The sequence below is a fragment of the Struthio camelus genome, chromosome 2 (assembly GCF_040807025.1).
Source record: "Struthio camelus isolate bStrCam1 chromosome 2, bStrCam1.hap1, whole genome shotgun sequence".
In the NCBI taxonomy this organism is placed as follows: domain Eukaryota; kingdom Metazoa; phylum Chordata; class Aves; order Struthioniformes; family Struthionidae; genus Struthio; species Struthio camelus.
In genome coordinates, this window is record NC_090943.1 from 57,526,358 (window position 1) to 57,543,363 (window position 17,006).

The window sequence follows — 17,006 nt, forward strand, 5'->3', positions numbered from 1 at the left end:
TCTTTTAAAAGCAATATGTAATATAAGGCAAATACTATAAGTCAAAAGAACAAATATCTGTCACTTTACAGCACTGAAATGCCCCTAATTAAGCCTTAAACATTATGAAAAAATGCATCTGTGCTTTAAATATCAAAAGTTCCATTAAACCTCTAAACTTTTTCTGCATGCATAACTATTTTTAACACAAGGACTTTCCTTATTTTGCAATACTAAATTCCTATTAAAATGCTAGAAATGTAACCTTACTCCTCTTGCCCTCTGCCATTTCAATACTCAGAAAAATTAGGAGAAGCAGAGATTGATATAAAACTGCTAGCTGTACAGCAAAACAGGCCATGTGCACTAGTGATAGAAAATCCATTTGGTTTTTTTGTTATTATATGTAACACTAGGAGCTAGGGCTGTCCATATGAATAAGTATACAGCAAAGCAAACATAACAAGCTTACAGCAAAGAAAACATAACTGCTGGTTTAGAAAAGATTTACAAAATCATTATCTTATGTTTTCTTTCCATGGTGCTTAGCTGGAGTCCTCATTCTGTATATGAAGAAGAGTACAATGATGTAATACATGGAGCTTTTCAGAAGAAGGACTATGTACACTAAATACGCCGTCCTGTGCATTAAGTGATCTGGAATAAACATAAACACAGAAAAGTCTTGTTTAACCATCAATATTCTGCAGCCTCCTAAAAGATAGGTAGAACCGAGATGATGTAGTATCTGCATTGCTGCAATTACATTGCTTTTTCAGCAAACACTGTATAAACAAATGCGGTGTCTGCCTCTCCTCTGAGCAGGTTTGCACTGAACGAGTTCGATGTCAAGCAGGTTTCTTAGAATTGAACTGTTTCTCTGAATGCTGCTAGGTTATTATTCCCTGCTAAGGCAAGAACATAATTCTAGTGCTTCCAGCACTGATTATGGGTAATCCTGTGTTTGCTCCAATCCTTTTGATTTTTTTACACATGAGTGCCTAAAAGTTTTTCCTCAATCCCTATTCAAACTGAAAGAAAGTTTCTTTTTCTGGAATGCCGGGCAGTGCTTTGAGCATTTGCCATTGTTTTAAATAACTCAAGTCGCCATTTAATATGGGCTAAGAATATAGTACATTAGCCTGAAAAACACCTGTAGCATGCTAATAAAAGTCAAGGCAGGATAACCCTTTTTTGTAACCCACAGCAGAGGTTAATTCTGCAAAATGTTTAATCATTATTAAGTTGCAGACCCCAGCAACTTAAAAAATTGCCTGTAGGCTATTTAGAAGGATTATTGTCATGATGTTGTGAGCATGTATAAGAGTATTTAATTCTTCCATGACATGCACCGTGTTCCTGTATTTAAATACATTTTAGTTACCTCCATAAAAAATTGTTGTGCTATTTCCAGAATATGTGCTGCAGTCCTGTTCCTCCACAGTCTTTGTAAGATCTAATGGAAAGAGAGTTTAAACATCCGAGTTAGGCTTTTCGTTAATTTTTAACAAACATTAATAGAGAAACAGAGAAAAGAAGAGGCCGTACAGCAACAGTGAAATGGGAAGATACTATTAAACCAGAAAATGGACGCTTAAGAGCTGTCTTTCAAGGAAAGGAAACATGAGAAAAGTGGACACTTAAGAACATCTCAGAGCACATGTTTACAAGTAGGATTCATTTGTAGAGAGAAATTGGAAGGCAAAAATGCCCGTATGCATGTAAAATAGGTTTTGTTGCCCTAAATCATAGCTTTGCCTTTGCCCTGCTCAGGGATGCGTCCATGAGGCTATTCCTTGGCCGTACCTTCTCCTGATGTACATTTTGGCTGTGGTCACGCCAAGGAGCACAGCCCCTTTCAGGAGCACTAATGCACTCAGTTATTTATATAATTTTATTGCAAAGAAAAAGTGAGTTCTATAGTAATATGTAGAATACCTGTTAAAATAATATGGAGAATAGCTGTTTTAAAAAGGTAGTATGTACCTTGTGTGGAAGTGGTGGCAAGTGAATCCTCTTTGCTTTCATGCTCATATTTGCAAGAATATTTCTTGGTTTTGTTCTCTTTTGGTACGGTTAACCAGCTGCCAATAGAGTATTGGTCATCTTCTGCAGATTTCCAGACCTCTCCATTTACTACATTAGCTGTCACCTCCTTATTTTCTTCTTCAGTCCACGTAACCCGAATAACTTCTGGGTAGAATTTCTCAACAAGGCAAACATAGGTCAGCTTATTTTCATTTTCGCTACTCAGGATTTCAAAGTTGGTTGGTGCGGTATATCCTTTATCTGGATTTGATTTTGGAGGAAAAAAACAAACAAAACTAAGAGTTGAAAGGTCAGTAGTGTACAAATAGAAATAGTTCACCTAGATATACTTTCAGTTTTTTCAGGTCGGATACTCAGCTGCACAATATAAATTCTGAAGAACAGCAACCTAAATGTCTTATTTACAAACATTTTAATTCTTTAATTTGTTATTAAATGTTTAGAATGGGAATAGAAATGTCCCATGTACGAAAGGAATAATAGGATGTGTGAATTTCAGCTGTTTCTGTCTTTGAACTAAAAATGTTTTTGGTTGAGCTGAATGGACTCTCTGACTTGGCATTCATATACACTTCATACGAAATACTGTTTGGATGAACCCACCTAGCAGGTTTTTGTTTTTGCTCCAAAACAGTTACAAGATTGAGAATACAAAATAAGACTTTTAACTTTGTCTTTAAATGTGTCACTTGAAAGAAAACTAAAAGGAACAGAGGCTTTTATGAGTAAAAACAGCAAATCAAACTCAAAATCAGAAGACAAGACGCAGCCCAAATTTTGTAAACTTGTTTTTGTTTAGACAATATACAGATGTTTACAGAGCCCTGAAAACATTCAGTCTAAACTTTAATACTATTCCATGTGTGTGGAGAAACAGCATTTAAATTTAAAACTGCTCGGTGAATGCTCATATCCAGACTATGCTTCTTTCATGCATCTTGTCTACCGTATGTCAATAAATCAGAAATTTTTGAAGAAACATGAGATCTGTTCTGTTGTCTCTGAAAAATTGCCTTTTGTGTAATTGAAGTTTAAACAAATGACATCTGATAGATAAAGAATTAAAGGTTGTATGAAGTAGATTAAAAAGCATCTCAAAAAATTTCTAGAGTATATTATTAGAAAAATAAATTTAAATCTGATTATTTAAAACCTGAGATACCTCTTCAAAAGGATTTTGAAAAATTATTTTTGAGACTCATGTTAAGCAGCTGAAATATTGGTGAAGGCATTCATAGTCAATTTCCCTTCAAGATGAATTAAAAAAACATTTAGGGAACTACATGACAGCGTAGACCACACAGCCTTCCAAGCGGTACAGCTGTCAGAAAGTATATTTGTCTCCACAAGTCCTTGACAATTATTAAATAATAGTAATAGTTCTTGGAATAACTTTGTTCATTTATTTATGTCACACAAGGAATTTAATATTGCTTTGTAATCCTTATGCAACGGCAACTAAATGGAAAATTTGTCTATAACTTATTAAAAATGGGCCTACCTAGCTGTCACATCTTTGCAGGTTTATGTCCCCATTTAAGACGCTGCTAATTAATGAAGATCTGCTATGTCTAAATAATTCTTTTTTAATCTGATATTAATTTTGTGGGTTTTGGCCATTGGTTTTGAGGGAATTGTGTGTGTTGGTCAGGTAATGATCTAGATAAAGACAGGAATATGGAATCACAAAATGCTCTATACTAGGAATCTTGACAATGCTGTTACTTTAATGCTAGGTTTGTATAAATGTATGAATTGACATAACTGAAAAGCCAAAAAAACAAAACAGAAGAACGTTCTATATCCAAATAATATTTCTGTAGCGAAAGAGCATATTTTTGTACCAGCATTCTAGAAAGTGATGCGCTTTCAGAAATGTGCTCAATACAAACGTACGAACATCGAGCACGTTTTACCATGAATAGCGAACTGTTTCCACAAGCTTAGAGTTAATCTCTGTCTCATTTGCCCCTCTTGAATAAAGCTTATGTTATTAGGAGGAGTCCAAATCAGCCAGACTTTGTGCATACAAAAATGACTTTTTCATATTATAGAAGTGGATAGCAAAGTTGTAAAAGACTGTTTTGGTTAAATATGTAAACTTCTGCATTGCATGTATAGCTAGTGCTCTGGGCAGTTATTTTCATCTACACTTAACTATGATTGGAAGCTAAATACGGATTTCAGAACTGACTTTTGTTGTATAGAAAATACTGCTAAAGGCTGACTTTTAAGGCAGCAGAGAGATTTAAGTTTTCACTTCCTTGCACCACTTCCTCCCTCTAGATGCCTCTGTAAATCTCCACCACCGTATTTCAGCAGCTAGAAGCATTGAGTTTGACTGAGTGGCACAGTTTCCAAGCACTGTAAGAAATACATTAGTACAAACATATAATTTCTGGCAAAAAGCTTTCACTTTTCTTTAAAATGATTGGGCTATTTTAGAGTAATCTTTCACATTGCATCCCCCGTAAGAAACTACCAGGAGAGTGTTTCAAGTATTTCGAACTTACTGCTCAAAAGAAAAGATAACCAAAGCGAAGAGTTTCTACCTTCAAAAAGATAATCCTTATATTAATGATTTTTCACTCATTTTGGAGATATGTCATTGAAAATAAGATGTGGACTGAGATTTCTTTTCTTCCCAGAAATAAAATTGCTAACAATTTTATGGTCCCATAGCATTAAAGGGTTTTGCTTTACAGAAGTTTTATCGTCTGTATGCACCGGAACCTCCCTGGGATGCAAGATTAACACCATTTCCAAAATTATGTATTTGCTCCAGAGATGTGAATGTTTGAGAAAGCATGATGTAGCTCTTGTCCCAGTGACACTGCTCTGCAAAACCTCATGATTGTTTTAGGTGTTTCTTTTAGATTTTTCAAAGCTCAGTAAGATGCCCTGCCTAATTTTAGTAGGCTAAAATGTAATTGTCTAATTTGGTTTTTTTTTTTTTCTCTTGGATTGTCAAATCTGAATAGAGACCCCGAGATGCTTCCAGCTGGCACTTCATCATGCCTATTTTAGAGACTTCTATTAACATAGGATAATTTCCCCCTCTGGAGATGCCAATGTCTTTCTATTTACCATAAAAAGACTAAATGATTAGCTTAAATAAAACATCTAAATTATGTCACTATATTGAGAAAATCCAGATTCCATGTAATTATGTACAAGCTTCAAGCAAAATGTAGTGCCTGAACAGCTGCATACATGTGCGTGCATGGGCAAGTCTCATATGCACGTACAGATAGTTGGATAACAATGAACAACTGAACAAATTAAGTTTTACGTATAAAATTGTGTGTGTGTATATATATATTTGTGTGTGAGTGTGTACACCTATAAACTGTAGGTATGCCTAGGAAAAAAGGATGTACATGTATGTGTAGAGTTGGCTGTAGCTTTTGATGCATCTTTAGGCTGGTTTGTAAAGTCACTGATGTCAATAAGATGGTTTACGCTGACTTTTCTGAGCCTTTCTGAAAGATTTCAAAAAAAATGAACTTACACTCCACTTTCCTTTTGGTTTTAGTAAAACTCTCAAAGCATTTTGCTGTTTCATTTATGTAACAGTTTTTTAAGGCAGGTCTAAATAGGTACACAGGTCTTTTTAAATGATATATAAGCATGCACATATAATTTGTACTTATTTCATAAGCTATCAATCATCTGTGTTTTCTCTGCTGTAATAAGGCAGTGACTGCACAATATTGCACAAATACAGCTCTGGAGTTAGGCTTGCAATTAATGAGCTATTTATTGGGATTCAAGACACACATTTAAATAGATTAATTATTTTAGGAATCCTTTTTTTTCTAAGGAAGTCCCCCCCTACAGTTTGTGTATAAATATTTATAAGTAACATCTAGAAATAAATTTATTTTTTTTTAAGCTCAGATTTTAATTCTCGTTATTTGGATGGTCCCACAGAATGGAGTAACTTTGTCTGATCCTGAGAGCTTCTCAGGTCCCTTCATGGCAGTGGGAGCTGAGGGCACTCAGCGCATTGAGTTTATATGCAACATTCTTGTCTTGTTTGCCAGCAACTTCTGATATCATCACAGATAATAAAATAGCATACTCCTGACCCACCGTAAGTCTTTCCACGTACCTTAAAGAGCTGTCAACCTTGGCTCCATTGCTTTGCCATTACAAAACTTACAAAATAGTTTTTTAAAACACTACTAGAGATGGCGAGTTTTGTGCCAGTACCAAATATCTTGTAGAACACACACACACACATTTTCTTACAGAAACTGCTCGCAACACATTGACCAGACAAAGATTTTTTCTTTTTTTTTCTTTTTCTTTTTTTTCTTTTTTTTCTTTTTTTTTTTTTTTTTTACAAAAATCATACGAATAGGAAGAGTCAATTCATTTGGCTACAAGTATATAGAAAATCTGAATTGAATCTCAGCTAATGCTGCTATTCCCCAAAGAGCCCTTAGTGATATGTACTTTAAAACCCATTTCAAGATAATTGCTGCCACTGGTTAAAAAAGCAAAATAAAACACAACCGTTGTTATTTGGGGCATCAACTGAGCAATGATATTTCCGCTTTTTTTGATTCTGCAACAGAGAAAGCTAGTTAAATTATTCTGGGATGGTGAGTGTTTTTGTCCACATTATTTAAAAAAAAACTTAAAATTTAAATAATTGTATAATATGAAAATGAAGGCAAGCTCTAAACCTTACTTACATTTCTTTGCCTCTTTCCAACCCCCAAAACCCAACCCTCCTTTTTAATGAATTTTATGTCTATTTCTCCACTGAAATGTGAGGGCACGGAAAACTACTACAGACCATTTGTCGCCATATTTCCAAGGAGAACTATGATCAGAAGAGACACAAAACACTTCTGCTTTTCAGAAACATTTGCAACCCTAAAACAACACATTACAAATCAATGACAATTCACAACTTATTTCTTGATTTAAACAAACAGGTAGCTCAATTTTTTCTTAAGATTGCCTATCTTGTGAAGTCCTTCCATGTGGCAAGTACTTCAGCCTGGCCCTCACTTCATTGTACCAGAAGCAAGCCTAAGCGTTGAGAACGCTTTGACAAACATACCTGAAAGCATGTGTGCCAGTGCCGCAACATTTCATTCCGGTTGCAGCTCAACATAACGCTCTGTAATTAATAAATCTTTGAGGCAAAAGATTTCAGCAAACTCACAGTTTGCAGACTATGTTTTAAATGCCAAGCCCACCGTCTAAACAGAACTCACTAAGCCCTAGGATGTCTTTAACTTTGTTCATGCATTTTTTGTAAGCTTCTGCATGGTTCTCTCTTTGGCAACACCACCTTTCTCGACAAATACAATTTCATTGCAAATTCTAACAGAACATTTTTGATCAGAGGCATGGCTAACATGTTCAGTTTGGTTGGATTGTCCTCTGCTCTCTACATTTTGACATATTTACGGTCACCTAGCTAACATCTTTCATATTCTGGGCAACACACTAAGTATTGCTACATGCTCCATGCTGAAATAGGCATTTGTGTTACCGACTGCACAACTGTAGCACAATTAGGACGAATGCAAATGCAAAAGGAAACCAGGAGCTGCAAATCTGTGCCATTCCAGGCAATTTTCCTCCCCAGTCAACGGAGACTGAACCAGCTCCATAGCAGCAAGAAACTTTTGCATTTCTCACTTGCTGCACTGAGAGCTGCTCTGTACACTTCCAAGCAGTTCCGTTTTTCTCTCCTGGAGCAGCACAGGGAATAAACACAACCCAACCACAACACAACCCTTCTCCTCATTTCTCCACTCCCCTGTCCTCAATCAGAATTGAGGAGCTGTTCTAGAGGTGCTCACAGTATTCACCAGGTCCGCTATTTCTTGCCCATATGGTCAGTCACTAAAGTCAAGTGAAGTCACTAAAGATTAAAGACAGATCTTTAAAGATTCTGGGATGTGGAAGCTAGTCAAGCTCATTTTCATCGTCTTGCTAAATGACTTCCACCTTTGAGATGCAGACTGTTACTTGCCGTCTCTAGCTCTAGAGTCCAGGCACACACAACAGCTGAATCTAGTCACACCATGTTACACAGCATTCCATTCCAATTGCTTTGCAGCACAGAGTATTTGGGGTTAGCAGCTCTAAAAAGAAAATGTTCTGCTTGTGGAGGGTAGGTTTCATGGAGGTAATGGGGAGGAGCATTTAGATCTTTTCACATTACTGGCATTGTAATTGAGAACAACTACATTTGCTCATTCCATGATTTAGAGGAAAAAATGAGTCTTATGACATAAGATGGTTTTAAATGTGAATGAAGAAATGCTCTAAACCACTCTTTTAACTGAATTAATGAAGAAAGCTACAGAAAATTGGAGCTGGGTGGTCCTGAGCAGCCACAGCTCCTCACCAACCAAGTGGAGGGGCACAGCTCATTTTGGGTCTAAACCTCTACATGTTGAAGTTACCACAATCTGCTTAAATGGATGTGGGATCAGACCCATTCATCCTCATCTCCTACCATACTTGCCTTCCCAAACACTGACGATATTGCAGGAAGGCAATACCGAGACTGCAACGTTAAGCGTGCATCTATGTATGCTATCAATGAGCACTCATTTCGGTCATTGCTGTGCGCGTCCTTCCCCAGAGCCTTCTAGCTTCTCCACAGGGAAAACTGTGCATCTTACATGAAAGTCTAGTTATGCTGAAATCAACGGCAACACTTTCTAAAGGCCCAGGATTTCCCCCAGCATTTTAATCTTATGATTATTTACTGCATGCCTGCAACTAATTTGTGCGAAGGTGCATCAAAGACAGCTCAGTTCCCCTGGGCTGCAATAAATCAGCTTTGTTAGGCTAAATCCGCAGGGAGAGGTCTCCAGCCCAACCAAACAGAGAAATGCAAAGCTTCTGCCACAGTTTAGGGGCTTAGCAGTAGCCCCAAGGTTTGCCCCTGTAGCTTCTCTCCGTTCCCCCTGCCCTGAGGCCATGGAGTGACCCATAGCCACCAGCCTGAGCCACCCCACCCCTGCACCCATCCTCTCTCCTCTAGATTTTATCAAGATAAGCTATATTTTCTTGGATATTGAAAAACTTACCTGAAACAATAAGTTTTGTGCCTGCTCCAAAGATTTTCCTGTAGGTCCACATTAGGCAAATGCTTTGCAAAAACCCACCTAGTCTCAACAAAATCTGTCTTTGTTCTCTTAATAGAAGTGAGTTTGATTCCTCTGACATCCTGAGCTTTAACATTAAAATTTTCCTTGCAAAACTGTGTGCCTGAACCTGTATTCACTCATACAACAGATTTCACTTTTATTAGTCTTCTGTATTTAAATAATTAAGTTTGCACATTAAAAAAAAGCTAAGCATTTGGAATACTCACAAAATGTATTATGGAAACAATTTAATGGTGGACATTCAAAAATCACATACATATTTAAAACAGATCCTGCATACTTGAGATTTAGAATTTTTCTAGAATAAGAATCCTTCAGCATCGCCTGAAATTTCTATGGAAAAAGTGAGGGGCTGTAAAAGTGGACAACATGGGAAATATCATATTTACCTATGTGTGTGTGCCTGTGCCTACATAAATATATACGCTACAACAAGAACCTACCACTTAACGGTATCACTAATTCAGGTTGGTCTTTTTGGGCCATGGCTGTAGAATAACAGAGAACGGACTGAATGCAGGAATTGTCACACTGAAATCTATTTGCCAAGATTGCCTTAGAAGGATGGGATACTAAGTTCATCTTCAAACCCCTTAAAGCCTCGCTACTTTTGCTAAAGCTATTAGCAAGTGTCCCTATTAATAGTAATCATGACAAGAGGTATTTGCTCTGTAGCCTCACTCTTTTGAGTGACCACATCTTCCCTTATTATTTTATACGTTTCCATCCCTCCGCCATAACATTGAATCTGGACTTTGAACTCTATTGGATTTTGATTCAGGCCTTCAGATTCTCCTCCCTCTCACCCTCCAAAAATGTGAACAGTAATACAGTAATATTTACCATTTTCATTTATAAGGGCAGAAGATCAGTTTAATCCAACCTTAGGCAATATGAAATTTCCTAATTGCAAAAAATAATTGCAGCCTGTCTAAATAATGACTTTCAGTGCATCTGATGAAACGAAGGGTGGATACCTCTGTAACATTTAGGAGTTAACATTTAAAGAAATCAATAATTGCTGCCATAATTCAGGAGATGAAATTGTTTCCTAGAAATGTTAATGGACTATTCTTACTAACATTTCAAAATAAGTTAGCAGGACACTAGCACGCTTGCAAATTGTCAGGGAGATGGAGCTGCAGATGTAGCAGGGCTGGCAGAGGGAAAACTTTCCTAGGCTGGTTCAGCAGGCCCCTCTGCTTCTGAGCTGAGGAAAAAATCCAAAAACCAAAACCAAAAAAATCCTGCATTTGAAGAGATGAGTTCAGTCCTGGCTTCCCTACTGTGACCTTGTGGGTGCCTAGTTTCCTGGAAAGATACATACAGAAGAATCCTGTATTACCAGTTTATGTTGGATTAATGTTCCAACTCTGATGAAAGCTTTTTAAAACTCAACTATTCCACTACATACAAATGCAAAACAATTCTCATAAATCCTAGCCCTTCTGTTATTGTAAGTCTGGAACAATTCTGTTTTGGTCAGTGAAGTAGAACTAATTAAACAAGACCAACAAGAACAAAATCAAGTTCATTACATAGACCTGTCTTGAACAGTAGCTTCTGGCTATGCAAATAAGAGCTCTTATACAAATAACAAGTAGAGTTATAGAGTTTGGGGGTGAAATTCTGGCCCACCAAAGCTGATCGGAGTTTGGTTTTTTTAATATATTTGGCCCTTTCAGTATAGATCTGGGGGAAGATTCTGCTCAAGCTCAAATCCTAGTGATTTCATTGAATTAGGGCTCTTTATTCCAAGTCTTGCTTTTCGCCATTAGGAATGACCTGTTGAGCTAATATTTAATATTCATCTATGAAAAAACATTCTGTGATGAAATTTCTGATCTTCAGTATTGGGTCAATACAGCCTTTTCACTCTATAATAATCAGTTAGAAGTCTTGGCCCACTTTAAGGAAAACAGAATATTACAGAATTAGAATGACACTAGAAAATCATTTATTGTAAACTACAGGTATTAAATGAATTGCATCTACCTGCTTAAGAGGGGAAGAATTTTCACCTACAACAACATGCTGATAGGGATATTTCCAATGCATTGTAGTTATGATTTACTTATTCCTTATTAAAAGAATTATTAACAACAGTCTTTGCTTGATCTCCTAATATAAGTCTATGAATTTAACCAGGCTTAAAATATTTGGTAGCAACAGTTCCTCTGCCCTGAGCTTGTACAGTTGTTAGCCCCAGGATTGTTGTGTTTGAAACACCATTTAAAGGTAAAAAGTCTTTGCAGAAAAGGCAAAAAGATTGATCACTTCTTTATGCAAATATTATTAAGCAATATGAAGAGTATTTGGAAGTACTTGTTTATTTCTACTGTTTAAGTACTGTGTACATAAGAAAAATAATTAGGGCCAAATTCTTTCACTTTTACTGATCTAAAGACAAGAAAAATTCTGGGGGAATGACTGACAGAATTTCACCCTCAATAACCAATATGAGAAACTGCACATTGTTCTTTATATTGAGAAGAGGATTTCTCTTTTTTATGCTTAATTCACAATAGCTTAATTCTATGCCTATTCATTCAATACAGTTGGATGAAAGCGTGAGGGCTCTGAAAACTACTACAGACCATTTGTCACCCTATTTCCAAGGAGGACTATGATCAAAAGTGACACAAAACATCTCTGCTTTTCAGAAACGTTTGAGACCCTAAAACAGCACGTTACAAATCAGCGAGGCTGGTTGTAGGAAGCTGTGGTGACCCTATACAGGGCTGGTGCCCAGGCTGCAGCCAAGCTCAACATCCCCCAGGGCACTAGAATTACACTATTCTGTATGGCCACAACCAAGCTCCTAGACCTTGTTGTATAGCACGTAGCATCTAACTTACCTGATACAAGGAGTTTCGTACCAGAGCCAAATATTTTGAAGTCTTTCCAATGCAAACACATTGGAGAAAGCCTTTGCAATAACAATGCAGATCTGTTCTCTTGATAAGGGTAAATGTTATTTTTAAATAAAAAGAGATTTGCTGTTTAATCAATTTTTAGGTCTGAGAACAGTAAAAAAAGGATCACACACCTAAACTCTAAAAAGCATGGGGAAGGGATTTTTGAAGGTATCACTGATGCTAAATGGGCAGGATTCATCTTAACAAATATTTACCTTTGGAACATTTAGATGAATGATGCAAACTGATCACCTTGGCTCCACATCTGCTTTGTGGAGAATGAAAGCCTCAGCAGAAGACCTCTTTGATCTACTGGATCAGATATTAGCTAAGTAAACTACACTTCTAAAAAAAACCCATAAAATCAGACAAAGAAGTAGTGAATGGTATGCTGTGACCCAAGCAAAGTATGACTCCCCATCAATATTTCTTTTGTCAGTACAAGAAGAAAAAACTCTGACTGCACAGGAATCAAAGCCCAAGCTCCCACCAACCAGATAACCCTTTTTTAGATGATTGCAATTAGGCAAACTGTTTCCAACTCAAGTGACTAATTAAGGCAAATCACAGGCAAGTACTGAAGCACCTGAAGTTAACCTGAAGCACTATAATTTTGATTATGTCCAACGTTTTGGGAGGGGAAGCTCAATGTTTCCACAGTTTGCCACTCTTCCTTAATAACAATAATGATAACAATAAGGATAATAATGAATGATGAGAGGTTTCTGCAAGACCTAGGAAGAGGCAGTAGCCCTTCAGCTTTGCATATCTTCAGACAATCCTGGGCGTACCTCTGTTAACACCTGCCATTCGATACAGTCCGGCATACTCTTAAACGAATACTTCTTGCTCTTCAAAGAATTTGAGTAACCCAAGGCTTTGACATTTTCTTTCAGAACGACTTAGAAATTTCACAGAAGTGGAATGTGCATCATTAGAGACAAAAGCGTCTTTTAATTCTCTGAATGTTATCTTTATATATTTAGATTCATCTTTGAAACACAAACAAAGCGTGAGATTAGCTATACTTCTGTGCTGCAATAATTGTCGTTTCCCCCATTTCAGAAATAAATACAAAACAATTAGGTTGTGTTCTGTGCCTTGAAATGCTCTTTAAGGGGGAAATCCTGCCAAGCATTCAGCAGGATTAAAACCAGTGGGAACTAAAGAAGCAGAGCACTTCATGCAGCCAGCATCTAACCCCTGAAACGCACTGAAGAAGTTGCAAGTTTTACGTTTCACACTTACCTGAAACAATCAGCTTGGTTCCACTTCCAAATATTTTTACATCAGCATCCCACTGCATGATAATGCTTAGCAATATCTCCTGCACTTCACTTTCTATTCATAAGCTACAGCAAAAGTCTCTCTGATTTAGAGGTGGGTGAATACCTGACCCAGGGCAGTAACTGCAATTTTAAGGACTGCAGTTTTAGGAATACTTTGATTTTTGTAGTGTGTAGAAAGTTCAGGCTTTCAAACACAGCACAATCTTTTTACCTCTGGGATTCCCGTAACAAGGGTCTGTTGCCTCTAGTCTGCTACGTTTTCTCCAAGATAACTTCTATCCTACTGTTTTAAGAAGACAAATGGTTACATTCTAGTTCCTGCAGGACATCCGGACAATTCACAACTTATTTCTTCAGGTTCATATTCACCAGGTCCGCTATTTCTTGCCCAACTACCCATCCAACTGGAGCTCCATGCACAGATCACAGACAAAACACAACTTATCGTGCACAAGTTATTTTTCATACACTCTTTCATTCTTCATCATCTCTTTGGAGAGCTCCATTTAGCAGGTGAAAACAAGATTAATAATAATGGTACTTACTAGAAACAATTAGCTTGGTTCCTGTGCCAAAGTATTTTATCCAGGCAGATGCCACAGTGGCTTTTGACTTTACAATAAGTTAAAATGCTCTGTTGCTGTGCTATCACTGGAGAAAAAACCAAAATTTTCTTACCTGTCCCAGGGAACCTGCTGGAAGGATTACCAGGCCATTGGCTGTTTGGAGAACATCAGATATTGCGGACTTACACCCTGTTGCTCGGCTGATATCTGAATTCCCTTCAGAGCAAGTCTCTTTCTCAAAGCATTGCAAATTTGTTAGATAATGCCTCCATTTTATGTCTATGAATGAGAATTAGGTGAAGGCTTCGCTTCGGTTTTAAACAAAGAGGTCCATAGGGTTGCACATGTTAAAAAACACGTGCTCCAAGGCCATGATCCTGCCCATTTGCAAAGGCATAGACCCTCTCTCACCTGCAGATAGGTAACATCAAGTACTACTAGAAAGTAGTTCTTTTTTAGCTGTCCTGACACTATTTAGCAGATAGAAATGAGAGAGAGCCGACATGACAAGCCCCTCTCTGCCGTGCATTGCAGAGGGGATCTGTATGCTACACCTTGTATTTTCTGTGCTCAGTACAAAGTTATTATCTTTCCATCTCCTGGAATCTTTCCAGACTCTGTAAATAACAGCTTACTGACACCTGATACCAGCGGGTGCGGGAAAGGGCCTTTTCCTTTGCACACTGGCTTCTTGCAAAACAAGCCAAGATAACATCTGAGGAAGCCCAGCTTCTGTCAGTTGAACAGTCTGCATGTTTAAATTGCCATTTTAAATAATCTGAGTTTGAGTGCTTTCAGGCTCGTGTGTGGCATACGCATACACCCAAACATGTGACCAAAAGACCGCAAAATATTGTAAAGAAATTATTGTTTGTGGCTACGGAGAGGAACCAGGCTGAGGGTGAAGTTCTTTCAGTTTACACGATTGGATGTGACAAAAGCTATCGTATACTCTAAGTATTCCTGGGCAGGGAAGACTATCTCTTCTCGTTGTAATTGCCATTTTGCAGGCCTCATACAGAGCTGAAATTGCTGTAGCACTTTTTCAACCCATCAGACTAATATTCTTTAATTAGATACACTTCGATGAGCCAAGCAAGGAGAATATGAGGGTATTACAGCAAAGGAGGATTTTAAAGAGGGTCTTCATCTTAGAGGAAGACCTTCATGGGTGAATTTCTTGGGCATGGGGGCCAGCATGCAAGATGGCAGAAAGATCTGGAAAACTTATCAGAGGTACAAAATGGGATGTCTAACTTCAGGTTAACTGGTGTTTTGACACTGGATGAAAGTGAAGATAAAGCTTGTTTATTTGTTTGTTTGTTTGTTTGTTTTGTCAGAGAGAAGAGGGAGCCAGAGGAAGGAGATAAATAAGACTACATTAATCAAAAAGGTGTTGTCATAACAGAGTAACGAGGCGATGGGAAAATTAATGAAAGATTTAACTGTATTCGCTATACTAATGGTCCAGAAAGGCCGTATATCGCAGAGAGAAATGGTGTCAAATTAAACAAGTAAAGTTTTTTAGTACAAAAGAGAGCAGAGGTCCAGGAGGAGCAGGGTGACTTTGCAGGGGCAAAATTAAATGCAAAAAGTCCCTGCAGCCACCTGAAAACAGAGGCATTGCAGATTGCCATGAACAGCCAGTGAGCAGGGAGGGCTGCAGGGCACCATCTCCCAGTAGCTTGCGGGGAGCCAGCATGGGTCCTGTGGGCAGCACGAAAATGCTGGCTCCTGCGCCCACACCAGTGTTTTCTGAAGCGATGGGCTGTCAGCAGAAAGAGATCCCAAAATATCACAGCAAATGCAGAATTCAAGCCTGCTCACTTTCCCTCCTACTTTTTGTAGACACTTGAAAAAAGTTTATGGCACGTGAGCCATTGTCTGGTTCATAAAAGGTCCCCATCTACACTCCTCTGCATATGACTAGACAACTGATTTAACTAGCTGGAGTTACTTCTTTGCACCTCTACCCCATAAATACAGGACCAAAGCATATGTCTATCCACAGACACAGGTTATCTATCGGTGGGCACCTGGTGTTGAGCTTACTTTGAACACTACACTTTGAGGCAATAGCTAGGAGGGAGACATTGCTTATGAGACATAAATGTGAAAAGCTGTTGTTAAATATGGAAAGCTCTCCTCTTTGGTAATGCTATCTCCAACTTTGGTGAGTCATTCAGGTGCATCAATACCAAGTACAAGGGCAGTGAAATACAGACAGTGATAAGCAAGAAGGATGGGGAAAGGGGATGATATAGCTCCAAAAGAATGAATAAAAACACCGATTTCCATGTCTCAGGAAGAATAAGTAGAACGTCTTCCCCCTCTCACAGCTACTAACTTTTAAACCAAAATAAGATTCATTTTTCTTTGCTTAAGATTTTATAAACCTTCAGGCTAAAGTTTATTATTTCAGTTTTCTTTGTCAGGCTAAAGACTTTGGAAAGCTTCAGTAAAACATGCTGAGCTATTTCTGGGAACAAGAATATGGAGAAGTGATCTTTTTTGCCTTTATTAAAGAAATCCTTACAACTGACATGCTTGAGTGAAAGGAGGAGAACCTGAAATGTAGAGGCTGACTGGCCTTGGGTTAGGTATTTGCCTTGCACTATTCCCTTTGCACTTTGTATTTTCTCGATAGAAATCTCTAGCTTTTGGCAGCTGAAGTTTCCAAAGAGTCAGTCTACACTGAGCGTGTGCTGCTTCTCCAGAGCCTCCACGTGAGGCCAAACTGCTCCTCCACACTGAGAGAAATGACTGGAAACCTTTTCAAATACTTTGTTGTTCAGATGCTGCAGGAGTATTGGTCTAGGTGATGTCTGAGTTTTTACCACAGTGAGTTTTCCAGTAGGCACAGTAATAGGTAGCAGCATCTTCTGCAATTACATCTTTTATTGTGAGAATACACAGTTTCTGGCTAGAAACTCTTTCAACCATATACCTGTGCTCTAGGAAGCTACTGTCTACAGTCATTTTCCCTTCTGTAGAGTAGAGTACCCTATCTGGACTTTTATCCTCCTTCTGTTGATACCAGTGTATGATGGTGTC

The 17,006-nt window shown here is 38.0% G+C and overlaps 1 protein-coding gene across 6 annotated transcripts in view; it reads right to left on the minus strand.

Annotated features, from left to right (window-relative positions):
* TARP (TCR gamma alternate reading frame protein) overlaps nucleotides 1-17,006 on the minus strand; it is a 32,266-nt gene continuing 15,260 nt past the window's right edge. For 2 of the 6 annotated variants that reach the window (XM_068935922.1, XM_068935924.1), the window contains exons 3-6: nucleotides 13,346-13,397; nucleotides 1,966-2,268; nucleotides 1,364-1,435; nucleotides 1-636 (exon numbers count right to left, since the gene is read on the minus strand). In XM_068935922.1, the coding sequence (XP_068792023.1) occupies nucleotides 503-636; nucleotides 1,364-1,435; nucleotides 1,966-2,268; nucleotides 13,346-13,397 (561 nt within the window). In that variant the 3' untranslated portion in view covers nucleotides 1-502. Of the gene's footprint in view, nucleotides 637-1,363; nucleotides 1,436-1,965; nucleotides 2,269-13,345; nucleotides 13,398-13,931; nucleotides 13,982-17,006 lie in introns of all 6 variants that reach the window. The other 4 variants (XM_068935928.1, XM_068935926.1, XM_068935927.1 and 1 more) reach the window with 3 other exon arrangements.